The sequence below is a fragment of the Panthera uncia genome (genome assembly GCF_023721935.1).
Source record: "Panthera uncia isolate 11264 chromosome D3 unlocalized genomic scaffold, Puncia_PCG_1.0 HiC_scaffold_8, whole genome shotgun sequence".
Taxonomy (NCBI): domain Eukaryota; kingdom Metazoa; phylum Chordata; class Mammalia; order Carnivora; family Felidae; genus Panthera; species Panthera uncia.
In genome coordinates this window covers 73,526,728-73,543,792 of record NW_026057586.1, presented here as the reverse complement: position 1 = coordinate 73,543,792, position 17,065 = coordinate 73,526,728, and the positions used below count along the sequence as shown (strand labels likewise).

Here is a 17,065-nt window from a genome sequence, read left to right as displayed (position 1 = left end):
ATGTGCCTCCCTAATGGTGACTTCGGGTTTTCTCTTTCTTTCCCTGTCCCCAGGCTCTCCTTAAACTGTGGGGCTCCGCGGACAAGTACCCCAAAGACATCCTGACATACACCGAGCTCGTGCTGGACCCTCAGGGCCAGCTGGTGGAGATGAACCGCCTCCCTGGAGGAAATGAGGCAAGAATTCAGCAGAGCCCAGCCCCTGGCTGGAATCACCCTTTCCAAAAATGTCCCCCTGAAGAAACAAACCGTTTTCCTTGTGCGTTCATCCCCTCGGCAGGTGGGCATGGTGGCCTTCAAGATGAGGTTTAAGACCCGAGAGTATCCAGAAGGGCGGGACGCGATCGTCATCAGCAATGACATCACCTTCCGCATTGGGTCCTTCGGCCTGGAAGAAGACCTTTTGTATCTGCGTGCGTCTGAGATGGCCCGGGCGGAGGGTATCCCCAAAATCTACCTCGCAGCCAACAGCGGGGCCTGTATCAGCCTTGCAGAGGAGATCAAGCACATGTTCCAGGTGGCTTGGGTGGACCCAGGAGACCCCCACAAAGTACGTCACAAAGCCAGCCTGGCGGTGTGAGGCCACCCGGTGGGGGTGATGGCGCCCACAAGAGGGGCGGAAAAAATCTTCGCGGTCTTTGTGTACAAAGCACAGACATACGAACAGCACACAAAAGGCGTATAAAGTTGATCAGTATTAACATTTCATGAGACGGGGTGGCAATTAGGAAGAAATGTCTAAAAAGGCACCTTAGGGGAACGATAATGAAGACAAGTTTGTAAACGTTGAGCTAATATAGGCTGAGCACGAATGCACTGTACATGAAGGATACAAAGGTGAATGAGACATAGTCCCTGGCCTCAGAGAATTCTCAGAAATGATCTCGGAGACGTAGAGACACGAGCCACGATAAAGGCGCAGTGAATGAGAGAAAAGCACGCATTTCGTGATGGGGAACTGCAGGGGACAGTTATTTTTTGCAGGCAAAGCATGCATTCTCAAGGGGGTGATCCCGCCTCTGCCAGAGGGGCAAAAATTATTCTTTTCATGTAAAAAGCATGCATACATCCATACACACACACATATATACATACGCATACATACGCATGGTTCGTAAACTATATAATAAAATTTGGTGGAGGGAGCTGGCAATAAGGGAACAAAAGAGACCCTTCAGGGGAGCAACGATGAAAAGATCGTTGAGGAACTGGATCAGAGCAGGAAAAATGTGCGGTTGTGTGTAAAGATGAGTGGAAAGCTTTTAGCACTGATCAGACCTTCAGTTTATAGCCGTTATGAATATGGTATTAACATCAGACATGTTAACTAGGCTGTTAACACATTGTTGACTCGTTATTAACCTCCGCCCCTATAGTGTTGTGGTTTTTTATAAAAAACATTGGCTGTGGAGTGCAGGGAGCTGAATTCACAGCCTCACTGGAGTATATATGTTTTTAAGGGATTTAAATACCTGTACCTGACGCCTCAAGACTACACCAGAATCAGCTCCCTAAACTCTGTCCATTGTAAACACGTCGAGGAAGAGGGAGAGTCCAGGTAAGTAATTTATCAGGTAGCTCCTTCATTTTGCCTCTGGTCGCGCCTCAGCTGCTAATGGGCAATCCCTCTCTTTGCCTCTGGGCTTGTGGGTGACGTTTTCAAATGGGGTGGTGGTGTTTGTACAGTGGGGACCCCTGAGCTTTCTGGACACCGACGACTTAGACACCTGGGGAATTCTTCAGGGTGAGCCCTTCCTTGCCATCCCAAAATGAGTCACAGCTTTCATAAAAATAGTACATCACGCAAGAAGAATTAGATGGGTTCCCCGGAGCTGCCAGCTCATGTTTATGCCCAGATTAGCCAGACTGACACAGCAGCAATTTGGCAGGCTGGTAAGGTGTAGGCAAGGCGGGAGTCTGCTCCAGTGAGAAGGTTCAAGGCTACCAGCTATCTTTTCCAGGGAATTTTGCAGGTGTTTTGTTTTGTTTTGTTTTGTTTTGTTTTGTTTTGTTTTAGTGAGGTTGACAAAATCAGAATTTCCCAGCTAGGTTTTCTGGAATGTTAGTTGGTGATATGTTTGTGGGGGAGGTGGGTAGTGTAGAAAAAGTTCCATAATCAAGTAAGTTGAGGAACACTGGATTTAAAGGAGATCTAAAAAGCATCTTTACTGCAGACCTTCTCAGAACCTTTAACGGTTGCAGTGTCTTGTGAATCTTTAACAGAGGCTGGGCTGTCTAGTGGCTTACACTTCTGTGGCCATAGAATCTTTTGACTGACTGATTGGTTGATTGATTGATTGTGAACTAAGTGGCTTTCCCCATCTCTCTGTAGACCAAACGCTATTCTAGATGGTTTTTGGAGGTAGGCAGGGTGGGGGCAAGGCAGACATCTTTGGTTGGAAGGGTGATAATTACTGATGTTGTACTTGCCCTTCTAGAAACTTCAGGACCAACTGTGAAGGTCCTAGACCTCTGCTTTCCTTTCACCCCTGGCTGCTTTGTCACCTTCTGTTCCCTCACCTTGCTCATCCGTCCCTCCTGCCCTGGGTCCTGGGGAAGTGCGTCCGCCTTGAATTTTTCTGGGCTAGAGCTTGGTCTTGAATCCATGTTCGGTTCGTGAAGGTATGTCATCACGGATATCATCGGGAAGGACCGTGGCCTGGGCGTGGAGAACCTCAAGGGCTCGGGCATGATTGCAGGGGAGTCCTCCCTAGCTTACGAAGAGATCGTCACCATCAGTCTGGTGAGCCTCCTATTATACTTCCTTTTCCTTTTCGCCTTTCTCTTATGGAATCTTTGTAAGCGTCCCGTGCGTTCATCATGCAGTTCCGGTGATTGTCAGCCAGCAGCTCGTCCTGCCCCCCCCGGCCCCTCTGCTCTCCTGTTTGGGGATATTTTAAAGCAAGCCCCTGGCCCTGTCTTTCCATCTGTGGATGCTCCGATGCAGATCTTTACTAGATAAAGACCTTCCCCCGCCATGCTTTTTTACAAAATGACGGTACTGTTCTTACACCAACATCAACAGCAATTCTTCAATATCCTTGAAACCTGGTTCGGGGGTCAGTTTTAACAATTATCTCAAAATGTATCTTTTTATAGTTGTGTTTGAACCACAGTCCAATGTCTTCTTATTTAAAAGGTACTGAGTATTTAGAAGAACTTTTGTCTGGTTTTAATTGGTACTGAATGAATATCTCCCCCTTCCCTCCCTTGGCCTTTTCAAAAATATTTGCTGTTTCTGGTAATACTACTCTTTCATGGTAGATTGTCGTTTAAGACCTTATCTTTACATTCGGTGTTGGATCTTCAGTTTCCAGGGTGGAAAATGTGGCCATGAGTGTCTTCCTTAGGCTTGTGTTCTGCATCTCATTTACATATATTTCATATATGTTTCAAAATCTATATATATTAATATCTACAAAAGATATGTATTTTTATATGTTCCAAAGTACATATTTTTATATGTATCATATATAATATCATTTATATCAACATGATATATATGATATATGTCATAATGTATATATATCATTATGATGGTGAGATCATGATATATGACATATATATGACATGATATGACATATATAATATATAATTACATGATAACACATATCACACATACATATAATGATATAACATTTATATACATTATGACATATCACATATCATATAATTATATATGATGATGTAATATATAATTATATATGACATATATCATATATATAATTATATATGATGACATATATATGTGTGTATGTATTTATATATATGTATATATAGATAGATATAGATAGATAGCTATATAGATATATATAATTTTGAAAAAGTTTACGACTGACTCACCAGAAGTTACAAGCCAGTATAGAGAGGTCCTCTGTCCCCCTCACCCAGCTTCCCCCAAGGCAGTATCCTACATAATACATTATCGAACCCAGGACATTGACATTGGCACAACACTTTACCTTGGTATAGACCTTAGTCAGATATCACCAGTTTTGCACGCACTCCCAGATGCCCTGTGGCTGTGTGAGAGGCTACCATGGCTCAGAAGAACTACATATAAGCTATGCCTTGTGTGAAGCAACAACCAGAACATTCTGTGTCTGCTGTCTATCCTCACAACACTCTTCTTCATTAACCACATTCTTTCTGGAAGCCAAGGTTAGGTGAGCCCGAAGAAGTGGCCTGTGCCTGTGCCATTTGGTCACCAGCCAGGCTGCCAGTGGCCAAATCGTACCCTCCACGTGTGCCCAGTGGGTTCCTGGGCTTTCCCACCCCGGGCCACACCTGCCTCCGGAATTCCCAAGGGCTGCTGTCTCCACAGGTGACCTGCCGAGCCCTTGGGATCGGGGCCTACTTGGTGAGGCTGGGCCAGCGAGTGATCCAGGTGGAAAATTCGCACATCATCCTGACGGGAGCCAGCGCTCTCAACAAGGTGACCGAAAAGGAGACTGTAGGGGGCGGGCGTGTGGGGCCAGGACTCATTTTAACATAACCACTGTCTCCCAATGGGGGACTTTTCTCAGTATGAAACCAGTGTCATTCCAACTGAGCTAGGAGCTGTTTTTCCAATTTGTGCTCATCTGGGTCTCTCAGGAGCCAAAACAATTTTTTTCTAAGTGTTAGGCTCTTGTGTGCTGACAGTTTAAATTTTAAAAAATTATTAAGGTGGCATTATATATTGTAGAAAATTGGAAAAAGACCACCCCCCAAAAAAGTAATTTTGCTCCTACTCAAATTTTGGTGTCTTTCCGTCCCATCTTCCGTCTCCATGATGCCTGGTGAGCGTGCGGTTTGGGATTCTGTTTTCACTGTATGAAAACATACCCCACGTTGCTGTAAAAGCCTTGGTAAGATAATGTCTGATAAAATCCCACTGAAGTTCTGCAAGTCTGGTCCCGGAACCAGCAGCAGCATCACCCAGGAACTTGTTACGAGTGCAGATTCCCAGGCCTCGGCGCCAACCTGCCAAATCAGAAATACCCGGTAGGGTTTCGCCTTGGAGAAGACCCAAGTAATCGGTTGGATCGCTGGTCCTCAAATTGGGCCACAGAGTTCCAACTACCTAGAAGTTTAAGGAAAAAGTACTGATGCCTGGGTCCCAGCCTCAAAAGATTCTGCTGTAATTGGTCCGGATGCAGCCTGGGCATTGGGAGTTTTGAAAACTCCCGGGTGACTGTCACGGGCGGCCAGGGTTGAGGACCGCCGAGGGAGATGACTTCCGAGCAGGTGGAAGGGGCCTGAGCCGGGCGGGCCCTTGCTAACCTTGCCATGTCAAAGCAGGTCCTGGGCAGAGAGGTTTACACTTCCAACAACCAGCTGGGCGGCGTGCAGATCATGCATTACAACGGCGTCTCCCACGTCACTGTGCCAGACGACTTTGAGGGCGTGTACACCATCCTGGAGTGGCTGTCCTATATGCCAAAGGTCCAGTATCCCCCCCACTCTGCACCGTAGAGTCTGGAAGACTTTGTCATCAGGTTCACTTGCTGGGTGGTATGGGAGTTTGGGAACCAGGAAGTGCCACCCTTGTGGCTGGGCTTAATTTTTCTTCACTCCTCCCTCCTTCCCTCTCAGACACCCAGCTCCGTCTAGCTGTTCTTTGCTTAAAAAAAAAAAAAAAATGCCACTGGGGTGCCTGGGTGGCTCAGTTGGTTAAGCATCTGACTTCGGCTCATGGTCGTGATCTCACGGTTCGTGAGTTCGAGCCCCGCGTCGGGCTCTGTGCTGACAGCTCGGAGCCCGGAGCCTGCTTGGGATTCTGCGTCTCCCTCTCTCTCCGCCCCTCCCCTGCTCGCATTCTGCCTCTCTCTCAAAACTAAGTAAACATTAAAAGAAAATTTTAATGCCATTGTAAGATGCTATGTGCTGATCCTTTATAAAGGGGTGGCCTTGCGTCTCATCAAAAGAGGTAACACTGAACAATAGAGAACCCTGAAGCTTTGCAGTCGGGCTGGATCCGATTCCCGGCTTCCTCATCGCTAGCAGTGAGACCTTGGGACAGTCTGTGCATCTTCCTGAGCCTCAGTTTCCTCATCTGTGAAATGGGAATAACAATAGCACCTACCCTAGGGAGCTCCCTTGGTGATTCAGTACCATGATGTTGGGAGCCTGCACCTTGGCAGGCCCTCACCAGACGCCACTCATGCTGGCGATGACTGGCTAATTCGGGCAGGGCTCTGCTGCGCAGGCAGGCATGATCATGGTCGGAGGGGAGAAGCAGATCACAGGCATGGCTGACCGGCACAGAAGACTGAGGTCGCTTTCTTTTCTAGGATAATCGCAGTCCAGTCCCCATCACCACACCCTCGGACCCCATCGACCGAGAAATTGGATTCTTCCCGTCCAGGGCTCCCTACGACCCCCGGTGGCTGCTTGCAGGACGGCCTCACCCAAGTGAGTCCCTAAGTGCTTTGCCGGAGACCTGGCTCTTGGGTTTCTTTTCTGAAAAGAAGGCGTGAAGGGGCCCTCTGGTAGAAGCCCCGATCCTCCCTTGGTCACACATCCCGGAAGGGGACACCTGAGATCAAACGCAGAGGGAGTGGAGGCTGGGGGTGGGGGGCACTTTTCTCTATACTTTTCCTAAGTCGTTAATAAAGAAGCGGTGGGCACAGGCTCTGGGTCCTCGGGCTGGCAGATGCAGGGGAAGTGCAACAGGGGGCCTGGCCTCCCTCCGAGCTGCCCCGTGGTTACATGGGAAAATGCGGACATCAGGGTTTCAGAGACAAGACTACACCCCCCCACCCCCTCTCTGAAAGGGGCAAGCTTGTCTCCTGCAGGTATTGGATTACCTCCTGAGCAAGCAGAACACCCCAGGGAAGCTGAGCTAACCCCGTTACCATGATCCCGAGTCTGGAATTTCAGACGCCGCTGCCTTTAGGGATCCGCCTGCCCGTCCAGCTGCGTGGTGCAGGAGGGGTGCCCGTCAGGGGTGCGCCGGGCGCTGCCGGCTCAGGATACCCCGCGGCTCGCTTGCCCCTCTTGTGCCTCTCTCGAGCTTTCTTCCCCGTGAGCTCTGAGGGGGATGGCTTTATCTTGACTAAAAAAATGTCCACCTTGTTTCTGACCATTTTCTCCATCTGGTCAGGCCAGCCCTCGGGCAGACACGGGAGTTGAGCTCCTTTGTTTTCAGGCACCCAGCCTCCCTCGCTGGCGGCTTGTGACCCTCGCGTCACCTGGCTCCTTTCTCCTTGGCCAAACCGGAGTCACGGACACCAGGGCGCCAATGCTTCCTTTAAAGGGACGGCTGCAATTGGCATCATCATATTCTGTCCCCTCCCCCTCCCCAAGTCATCTCCCTTCCCCTCCTCCCCCGCCCCTCCCCGACTCCCCTCTTCTCTCCCTCTCCCTCTGTCTGTCTGTCTCTCTCTCTGAAATTGAAGATGGCCCCCAGTTAACATTTAAATGTTATTAAGCTACTGCCGGCACATTGAGGATGAGGTTTCCCGGGCAGGTGGTCCCATCCCCAAATCCCACCTTCTGAAGGGGCCCTGTCAGCTCTCTTTGCCTCCTGGGCTGATCCTTGGGATTAGGATCTCCGTGCATTTGGCGTTGGCAGGAGCTGATACGGTTGGATGTTCCAAATGGGCTGAATTCCTGACTTGGGGTATTTTCTGCAACCGTGTTTTTGGGAGGTTTTGTTTTGTTTTGCTTTGCTTTGCTTTCTTTTAATGGGGTCGGGGTCTGTGTGGTTTTCTGGAGAAACAGGTGTCTGGGCTGTGAAGGTCAGGTTGTCTGCCCCACCAGGCAGACCATGGGGACCCTCATCAACCCAGCCCCTTGGCCTGGGCCTCTGCCCTTCTGCCCACAGCTCTGAAGGGATCCTGGCAGAGTGGATTCTTTGACCACGGCAGTTTCAAGGAAATCATGGCACCTTGGGCCCAGACGGTGGTGACAGGAAGAGCGAGGTAACCCTGGGAACGGGGCAGCCTGCACTCGCCTGGCCTCACCAGGCACTGGGACTCCCAGGCACTAGCCATGGGTCCTTTCCTCCTGGGTGACCCCCAAGAACACTTTCCTTTTGGCCTCAGGGCTTTCCGAAAGGAAAACCAGTTTGGGGGGATGGTTTTCTGGAGGCTGAACTTCTTCATAAAGTCTGGATTTTTCTGTGGCCTTAGGAAAGGCCATCTCAGCCATCTGCTTGCTGGGGGCCAGAGTCTGCCCCTTTGGGAATCAGAAGACAGCGCTGGGTGCTCCCACCAGAAAACTACACAGACACTCAAAACTATGAGGTCTGTTCCACGAGGGCCACGATCAGGAGCCCTCTTGTCTACGCAGAGCTGGTGGACGGCTTAATCGCTTGGATGCTTTCAGAGCTGAGCAGCTCACCCCTCAGTGGTGCAGCCGTCATCATTTTAGACATGTCTGGCCACCTGCGGGATCCTCTCCGTATAATTGACCCTTATAATTATCCTTATAAGTTAGCATTCAGATCGTGGCACGAGGTAGTTGTTACAAGTCCAGGCTCTGGAGTCAGATCTAAGGTCCTTCACTTTCTCTGGGCCTTTACGTCCTCATCTGCAAGACGGGGATGATAATCCTGTCCCCAGAGGACTGCTGTGAGGACATGTGTCAAGCTCTTCAAACACCCTAAGTGCTCCGTCAGTGCCAGCGGCTGTTATTCCTGTCCTTGTTGGTGCTGTTATTTCTCTCCCGGGCAATAAATAAGTATTAAAATACCAAATGTTAAGCCTAGTACTAACAGCTCATCCCTCCTCCCTAAGTGTTTTATTTTTTAAGACCTGCGATGAGATCTCCCTCTTCTACATGGAAACCCTTCCTTTATTTAAAGACTTTCTCTCCACCTGCCTCGTAGTCACGAGTGACCCAGGGATGCACCTGGCTCCGGCCTGGCTGGTAGCAGGCGGGTGACAGTGACTAATGTCATGGAATCCTCTGAGCCGCAGCTCCTTCAGGCTCCACATCCGCCACCCCTTTGCAAGCACGCCTCGGTGCCTAGACCCGCCCCGTCCTGCACGGTGGCTGCTGGCCGCGTGCAGCAATTCAAATCTCGGTGACTTGAGAGAGGAAGGTGTATTCCTTTCCCCTGTTGCCCTTGGCACGTTTCAGGTGCTGAGCATCCGCACGAGGTAGCATGTCACGGCTGCTGTTCTGGATGGCCCAGGGGCAACACAGCGTCCCAGAAAGTTCTAGTGGAGAGCGCTGCTCCTGCACTGGCCTCACCCTCCCCGTCACCACGATGGCTGCTGCCCCAAGAAGGGCGCCAATGGCACCTTTCCAGCCTGCCGGCTGGCTAGGAGACTCTTACCGCTTTGGAACGGCTTCTTTGCCTTCCAGTAAAATAACCCGCCAGAGTAAAAGCTGTGCACGCTTCTGCACGCGTGCCTGCGTCCCAGCCTTTAGTGCCCAGGTACCCAGGATGCCCATAGAATGTCAGCCGGGGCTGGGCGGACCCGTCTACCCCCGGATCCAAGGGGGCTGCCGCCCAGCTCCCCGCTCGCCCCTGCTCCACCTCACAGGCTAGGGGGGATCCCTGTTGGAGTGATCGCCGTGGAGACGCGGACCGTGGAGGTGGTAGTGCCTGCAGACCCTGCCAACCTGGATTCCGAGGCCAAGGTCAGAGGGCTGGGAATTTGGGACTGTGGTTTCAGCTGGCTCAGCCAGCCGGAGTGGATCCTGGGCGGTCACACGCCTGCCCTTCCAGCCTCAGGGGAGTCCTTGGCCCCAGGGGCGCCCGTCTCCAGCACTGTCTCTGCGGGATGCATAAATGTCCTACGCTGTCTTTCTTCTTCAGGGGGTGACGGGTCCCTGGGAATCCCTCCTGCCCTCTGCGCCTGTCCCTGTCCCTGTCCCTGTCACTGACTCTAGCTGGGCCATGGCACATATGGGAGGAGCTCAGGAGCCAGAGGGTGGGTCCTAGGACTCGGTATGGCCTGGACTGGCTTGGCACCCCTTTGAGCCTGTAAATGAGGCAGAAGGAACCTCCCTGGGCTGCAGAAGCAGGGCCCCCAGCAGGTGAGCTTCGGGCCTTCCCTGTGAGCCCTGGCTCTGGTGTGGGTGCCAACGCAGATCAGATTGCCTGCCCTCTAGGGTATGGCTCAGAAGACTGTCCCCGTGTCCCCTCGCTGGTCTTGCACAGAGGAGTCTGATCCAGGGCACCCTGTGTTCCAGATAATCCAGCAGGCGGGCCAGGTGTGGTTCCCAGACTCAGCCTACAAGACGGCCCAGGCCATCAACGATTTCAACCGAGAGAGATTGCCCCTGATAATCTTTGCCAACTGGAGGGGGTTCTCCGGTGGCATGAAAGGTAAAGCCACCTCTCCTGTGGGTGTCCCAAAGCTGCGGGGTCAGCACCCAGGACAGGGAAACCCCCTCCAGGTGGCGCTGTCGCGTCATCATCTTAGCCGAGCCCCCCTACAACCTCCAAGGATGGGAGCAGTTCAGGGAACATCCACCCATTTCACAGATGAGGAACTGAGGGCTCCTAGTGTGACTAGCCAGAGGTCACCCTGTGAGGGGCAGGGCAGGGTGGGCGACCCCGGGAACTTTCCTTCCTGTGAAGGGGCTAAGAGTCAGACCAACCTGAGAGAGGTCTGAAGTGAGGGTTTGATATGAGCTGATCACGGGTGCATGGTGTTAGCTCCTGGCATGATGATGGTTGATTTTATTATTGCAGCCTAACCACATAAGGTGCCTGGTACTCGGAGAGCCTCGTCTTGGTGGAAAATAACGACCACGCTGTCTGTGGGCAGGAGGGAAGGATCTGTGCTATTGCTGGATAGGGTTCCGTGTGCTGGGAACGGCAGGACAGGGCGGGGGGCAGTCACCGGTGAGGGCATCCCGGAGTCAGAGCTGGAAGGAAGGGACCCTTGAGATTGCCCTACGCTTCCTTTTACAGATGGAGGCACTGAGAGGCCCCAGTGTGAGGGAGGGGAGAGTGGCCTGGCCAAGGTGACACGGACAGTAAGGGTGCAGTCTGTACCTGGCCTCCTCTACTGCCCTTTCCATGGTGCCGCGAAGCATCCCGGCTGAACACGCTTTCTCAGGCTCCCCAGGACAGTGACGGCTGGGGGCTTGGCGTGTGGCAGGTGCTGGGGCCTGAAGCCTCCTCACCGGGCCACTAACTGCTTTGCTTTCAGACATGTACGACCAGGTGCTGAAGTTTGGAGCCTACATCGTGGACAGCCTCAGGCAGTACAAACAGCCCGTCCTGATCTATATCCCACCCAACGGGGAACTCCGGGGGGGCTCCTGGGTGGTCGTGGACTCCTCCATCAACCCCCTGTGCATAGAAACGTACGCAGACAAGGAGAGCAGGTGGGTGTGTGACCCTCAGCCTCGTTTCCCTTCACCCCCAGTCCCGAGGCCCCATCATCTTTGAGCCACTGGCCAGGAATTGCCAGGGCATTCTGAGGTTCTGAAGGATGGAGAGGCTCCAATTTTACCAGTCTGAAACTAGCATCCAGTGCACAGGTGGATTTTATCAGGAGAGTTCATGGCACCTGAGCTTCCTGGCAGCCAGGATAAAAAGGGAAACATAACCAGTCCTCTAGTTCTCCCTGGGCTCTGAGTCTCTGCCCAAGCTGTGAGTTCCTGGAGGGGCTGTGCTTTATTCAGTTTTATAGGCCAGGGCCTCGCACAATGCCTGACCGCTAGCAGGTGGTTGGGAAATCCTGGCTGAACAAATGACTGACAGATACTTGCCTGAGAGGTTACTGGTTCGTCGGGAGAGAGAAACCTGTGGCACTTTGTTAAGGAGGAATTCATTCATTCCAGGAACGTTTACAGAAAGGACAATGACAGTAGTACTTGCCACATGGTGCTTGAGTAACTTTAAAGTGAAGACTCTAAGTTGGGGCGCCTGGGGTGCTCAGTCGGTTGGGCGTCCGACTTTGGCTCAGGTCATGATCTCGCAGTTCGTGAGTTCGAGCCCCGCATCGGGCTCTGTGCTGACAGCTCAGAGCCTGGAGCCTGCTTCGGATTCTGTGTCTCCCTTGCTCTCTGCCCCTCCTCCACTCACACTCTGTCCCTCAAAACTGAATAAATGTTAAAAAATTAAAAAAAAAAGGAAGACTCTAAGCTACATGCTGTGTAGGATATCAAGACCTCAGGAGTAGTTTTGCCCCAAATATAGGCATCCTCTTCCTGTGTCTGTTATCCATTCATTCATTCAGTGACTATTTATTGAGTACCTACTATGTACCAGGCATCATGGTAGATATTGTGATATGGTGCACATGAGCGACACCTGTCCCGCCTTCAGTGCACCTAGACCGTCACGGGGGGTTGTTGAGGTCCGCCCTCCAGGACGACTCGGGACATGAGCAGCCTCAAGTGGGGTCATCATTACCTTTTCACTCTGGCCACCAGGAAGCTCAGAGCTATATCAAGTATTTCTTGGGGCTTCCAAACTATCAAAAGAGGATGAAGGGGCAGTGTGGGGGTGAGTGAGAGGGCCAGCTCATACTGAACCATGTTGAGTTCTTCATTGTGCCTTTGTGAGCTTGGAGGAGATCAGAAACAGTACCCTGGCCCGAGGAGAGCAGAGATTAGGAAAGTCACAAAGGGCTGTAGCTGAAGAACAGGAGGGCTATGCTGTTCTGGAGAAGAGGCCTATGCTCTCAGAGCCGAAAGGGCATTCCAGAGTTCAGAAAACGTGATTTTAAGAAGTTGGCTCAGCCCCTGTACATTTTATGGATATAGAAGCAGATGACCGGAGAGTCCCCTCTGACTTGCCCAAGGTCACAGAGTGAGTCTGTGAAAGATCTAAGAACTCACACCCGGATTTCCTGGCTCTCCTGTCTCTACCCCCATGTCTCCTGGCTGTAGTTTGTTGGGGGGACATCTCCTACACCTTCCACCCCTTCCTCTTCTTTTTTCAGGGCGAGCATTCTGGAGCCGGAGGGAACAGTGGAGATTAAGTTCCGGAAGAAAGATCTGATAAAGACCATGAGGAGAATCGACCCAGTTTATAAGAAGCTCGTGGAACAGCTAGGTGAGAGGGGTGGGAACGCCTCAGGTCTCAGAGGGCAAGAGAGACCCAGCCCGCTCCCCTCCCGGGGGGTTCTAATCTGGTAAAAACAAAGTGCCGGCGTGCCAGAAGACAGCTCCAAAAATCGGGGGATGTGTTAAACACGTTCATATAGCAAAATCAGCCCTTTACCATTAAAAAGTGTGTTTAGTGCCTTAGTGTATTTATTTCTGAACACACATAAAATATAACAATGGAAGTATTTGGGGCCAGTGAGGACGATGAGAATTTGCACAGCAAAACGTCCCTTTCGAATTTTCCATCAGACCTGAAGTGTGTTACCAATTTTGTCTGAGTGATAGTTTTGTTTCACTTGTAGCCTTAGATGTAATTCTCTTTAAAAGTCCATATTGGGTGACAGTGTCTTTATAACTGTGCCCTTCATAAGATTTATTAGAGTGTGTGTGTGTGTGTGTGTGTGTGTGTGTGTGTGTGTGTGTAATTTCTTTGGTTTCGTGTCAGGGTAAATGCTGATCTCTTGAATGAGTTGGGAGGTGTTCCCTCCTGTTTTCTGAGTCTGAATTGGCATTATTTCTTTAAATCTTTGATAGGAGGTTTCTGGCTATAAATTCATCTTTATTATATGTAGGACTATTCAGGGGATCTGTTTCCTCTTGGCAGAGCTTCCATAGTTTGTATATTTCAAGGAATTTGTCCATTTCATCTAAGGTGTGAAATTGGCCCAGGCTTGTTCATAATATCCCCTTAATTGTATTTTGCAATATGTGTGGAAAATAGTAAGTGATCGTAGCCCGTGAGCACAGTGGTTCTTCCCGAGAAGGGGGCGCATTTAGAGTTGCACGCTGAATGCGGTCTCGCCATGGTAAGCACGCTTCTGAGACCGTGCGAGCAGCTTGGTTTGGGGGCAGCTTCCGAATCAGAGCGCAGGCCTGTCCTGCAAACCCTGGTTTGTGCCCACAGGAGTGGCCGAGCTCTCCGATAAGGACCGCAAGGACCTGGAGGGCCAGCTGAAGGCCCGGGAGGACCTGCTCCTGCCCATCTACCACCAGGTGGCGGTGCTGTTCGCCGACCTCCACGACAGGGCCCACGGCATGCTGGAGAAGGGTGTCATCTCTGTAAGAGCCTGCAGCTGTGGGAGCCCCACATGAATGCCCCATCCTAAGGTCACCTGGTTTCCAACCGGAGCAGATCTGGGCTCGAAAGCTACATGTTAGAAACACTTGGAGAGCGATAAAAAAAAAAAAAAAAAAAAAATCCCAGTGCCCAGGTGGCTCTTCGGACCAATTAAATCAGAGTATCAGGGGGTGGGAGCCCCGTATAACTATGGCTGCAAATCCCCAAGCGATTCCAACAGGCAGCAAGGTTTGGGAACCACCAGTCTGACCTCTATGGGTGTCTCTAACCACGGGCCAGACTTGGGAAGGATTGTTCCCGCCCAGCACTGGCCTTCACCAGCCCCACCCCATCGCTCGGCCCCTAAGAAGATACCCTACACTCACCTACCACCCCTGTGTGTGGGGCTCCCTCCCAGCCAGCCTAAGCCCCTCCGTGCCTCTGGGAAGCCCGAGTAGAGTCCCGGTGAAATCTTGGCCCCGCCAACCCCCCCCCCCCCCCCCCCGAGCCTCAGCTGCCCCGCCTGTAAAACGGGAATGATCACCGAGCGTGCACCTAGCCCAGGGCCCCGCCCCGGGCAGCACCCTGCATCTCTGCCCGCCCCTGCCCCTTCGGAGGGCTCAGGCCTGGGGCTTGTCCGCAGGACATCGTGGAGTGGAAGACCTCACGCGCCTTCCTGTACTGGCGTCTGCGCCGCCTCCTGCTGGAGGACCAGGTCAAGCAGGAGATCCTGCAGGCCAGCAGTGAGCTGAGCCACGTGCACATCCAGTCCATGCTGCGTCGGTGGTTCGTGGAGACGGAGGGGGCCGTCAAGGTGGGCCTGGGTGGAGACAGGATGGGTGGGTGCGTGCGTGCGTGTGTGCCTGCCTCCCGGGGCCAGCCTGCTCAGGGGTCCCTCTCTGAGGCTGCCTGTCCCCTTCCCCCCAGGCCTACCTGTGGGATAACAACCAGATGGTGGTAAAGTGGCTGGAACAGCACTGGCAGGGCGGGGGCGGCCTGCGTTCCACCATCCGCGAGAACATCAAGTGTTTGAAGCGAGACTCCGTCCTCAAGGCCATCAGACGGTAAGTGGCCACCCCGCCCACCTGCCCATGCCTTGGACTTCTTGGCGAGCGCCGGATTTACCGCCAGCCGCCTGACCCCAGAGTGCCAGCTTGACTCCACGACGCTGCATGGTCCCCGGGCCTACGGCTCAGCTTTGTGTGCGAGGTCCACGGCTCGGGGGCTGTATTCCTTGCTGGAGTATAGAGGACAGCTGGTCCAAGGTCACGGCTAGAGCACATCTGGGAGAGCCCACGTTCTTAACTGCTAGGCCGTAGGTACCAGCCTTTCCAAAGGATTTGCTCACCCCATTCCCATGGGGTCCCCTGTGAGATGGCTAGTCGATCATGTGGGACCCCATTTAGGGAATGAAGCTGAAATTTAGGGAAATACTGGGTCTCCAGTCACACAGCTAGTGACTGACAGGGTCCACTGTCCTTCCAAGTGTTCTGACCCCCAGAATTCCCTCCTGCCGTATGGGACCACTCCCCCTCTCCCGCCACGGTGACCACGGCACAAAGAGACTTGGGAGGCCTGGGTTGTCACCCACCCAGGAACATGGCATGGCCCCACACAGGAATTCTTAGCAACTGCCTTAGGACCCCCTGAACTAAGTGGCAGGAATGACCCCTGCCCTTTTCTCCCCTCCCCCTGCAGCCTGGTTCAAGACAACCCTGACGTGGCCGTGGACTGCATAGTGTACCTGAGCCAGCACATTAGCTCAGCAGAGCGGGCTGAAGTCATTCACCTCCTGTCCACCATGGACAGCCCAGCCTCCACCTGACCCCGGCCCACCCGGCCGCTTTCAGGACCACGGGCAAAAGAAACCACGCTGACCCGCCTACCGCAGGCCTCATCAGGACCTTGGGGGTTTGCTTTTTAAAAAGAAAAAAGCAAAAAAAAAACCCCTCAAAACCCCCAAACCCCCAAACCCTAGGCATCTCTGCAGGGCTGCTGGCCTCCCACTCACTCCTGTCTCAATAAAAAGCTCAGGAGAGCCCCTTCCGAGCAGAAATAACTTCCTCTCCATCACTGGGAAGTTGGCTCTGGTGTCTCTTGAGACATCATTTTGTTTTTTTGTGTTTTTTTTTTTTTGCTGCATCCCTGAATCACATTGAAACCAAACCCCCCAGTTTCCTTTTGCTTTCCAGTGCCTGGTGTGCGGGCTCCAGGTGTTCTCTTGGGCTCGTTTTATATCAGATCACAGAATCTTTTTATTTTTCTACTGAGACCAACTCCTGATTGTAAGTGTCTTACATAGTTCGGCAGAATAAGTAGGCCGAGGAAGGAAGCGCAGAAACAGCCTGTTTTTTTGTCATGATGCTTATTCGGAAACTGTCAAGTCACCTGGGAAAGGGCATGAATGGTTTTTTAAGAGAATAAAACGGTATGTCGTTCCCCACGTGGCCCCTAGAGGAGCGCCAGGAACGTCTCGCTGGTAAGGCCGCGCTGATTCTGTTTTCGAAAGAGGGAAAGCAAATGGGCAGAACTGTTTGGCCGCACATTTCAGGACCTTTGAAGACAGCTTCCGTGTGGCTCCCAGCCCTCCCAGCCGCCCCCTTCCCTGGGAGGAGGACAAGGACGGCCCCCCGGTCCCCTGCGTGCAGCCTCGTGGCCGGGTTGGGAACACGAAGGCAGAAGGCAGACGGTCACCAGGCTCACAGCCCAGCTGGCTCATGAGTGTCACTGCGGGGATTGCCACTACTCACCTTGAAGGGCCCCTCTGCCGGCACCCCCTCACCTGGTGCCTTGATGTCTGGGCAGGGATCTGGCCCCAAGGGGCAGAGCTCTTGGTTTGCAAGGACTGGACCAGGAGGGCTACACCAATTTGCTCAGGGAGGCCCCTGCGACCTGCCCTCCAGCACTGGGTTCTGGAGGCCGCACGGCATCGGGGGCCTGCTATCGTCCCGGCCCCGTCCATCAGTTCCTGGGTGCCGTCGATGGGGGCAGTTGCCCCCCC

General features: G+C 52.5%; 1 protein-coding gene across 1 annotated transcript in view; it reads left to right on the top strand.

Annotated features, from left to right (window-relative positions):
• The window catches only part of ACACB (acetyl-CoA carboxylase beta), a 99,602-nt gene extending 82,537 nt beyond the window's left edge, over positions 1-17,065 (top strand). The window contains exons 37-52 of the mRNA XM_049619181.1: positions 54-176; positions 280-549; positions 1,460-1,557; positions 2,622-2,742; positions 4,324-4,434; positions 5,283-5,426; positions 6,275-6,395; positions 7,810-7,906; positions 9,479-9,575; positions 10,131-10,266; positions 11,099-11,276; positions 12,842-12,954; positions 13,912-14,066; positions 14,708-14,878; positions 14,992-15,128; positions 15,763-17,065. Coding sequence (XP_049475138.1) covers positions 54-176; positions 280-549; positions 1,460-1,557; positions 2,622-2,742; positions 4,324-4,434; positions 5,283-5,426; positions 6,275-6,395; positions 7,810-7,906; positions 9,479-9,575; positions 10,131-10,266; positions 11,099-11,276; positions 12,842-12,954; positions 13,912-14,066; positions 14,708-14,878; positions 14,992-15,128; positions 15,763-15,889 — 2,199 coding nt within the window. The 3' untranslated portion in view covers positions 15,890-17,065. The remainder of the gene's footprint in view (positions 1-53; positions 177-279; positions 550-1,459; positions 1,558-2,621; positions 2,743-4,323; positions 4,435-5,282; positions 5,427-6,274; positions 6,396-7,809; positions 7,907-9,478; positions 9,576-10,130; positions 10,267-11,098; positions 11,277-12,841; positions 12,955-13,911; positions 14,067-14,707; positions 14,879-14,991; positions 15,129-15,762) is intronic.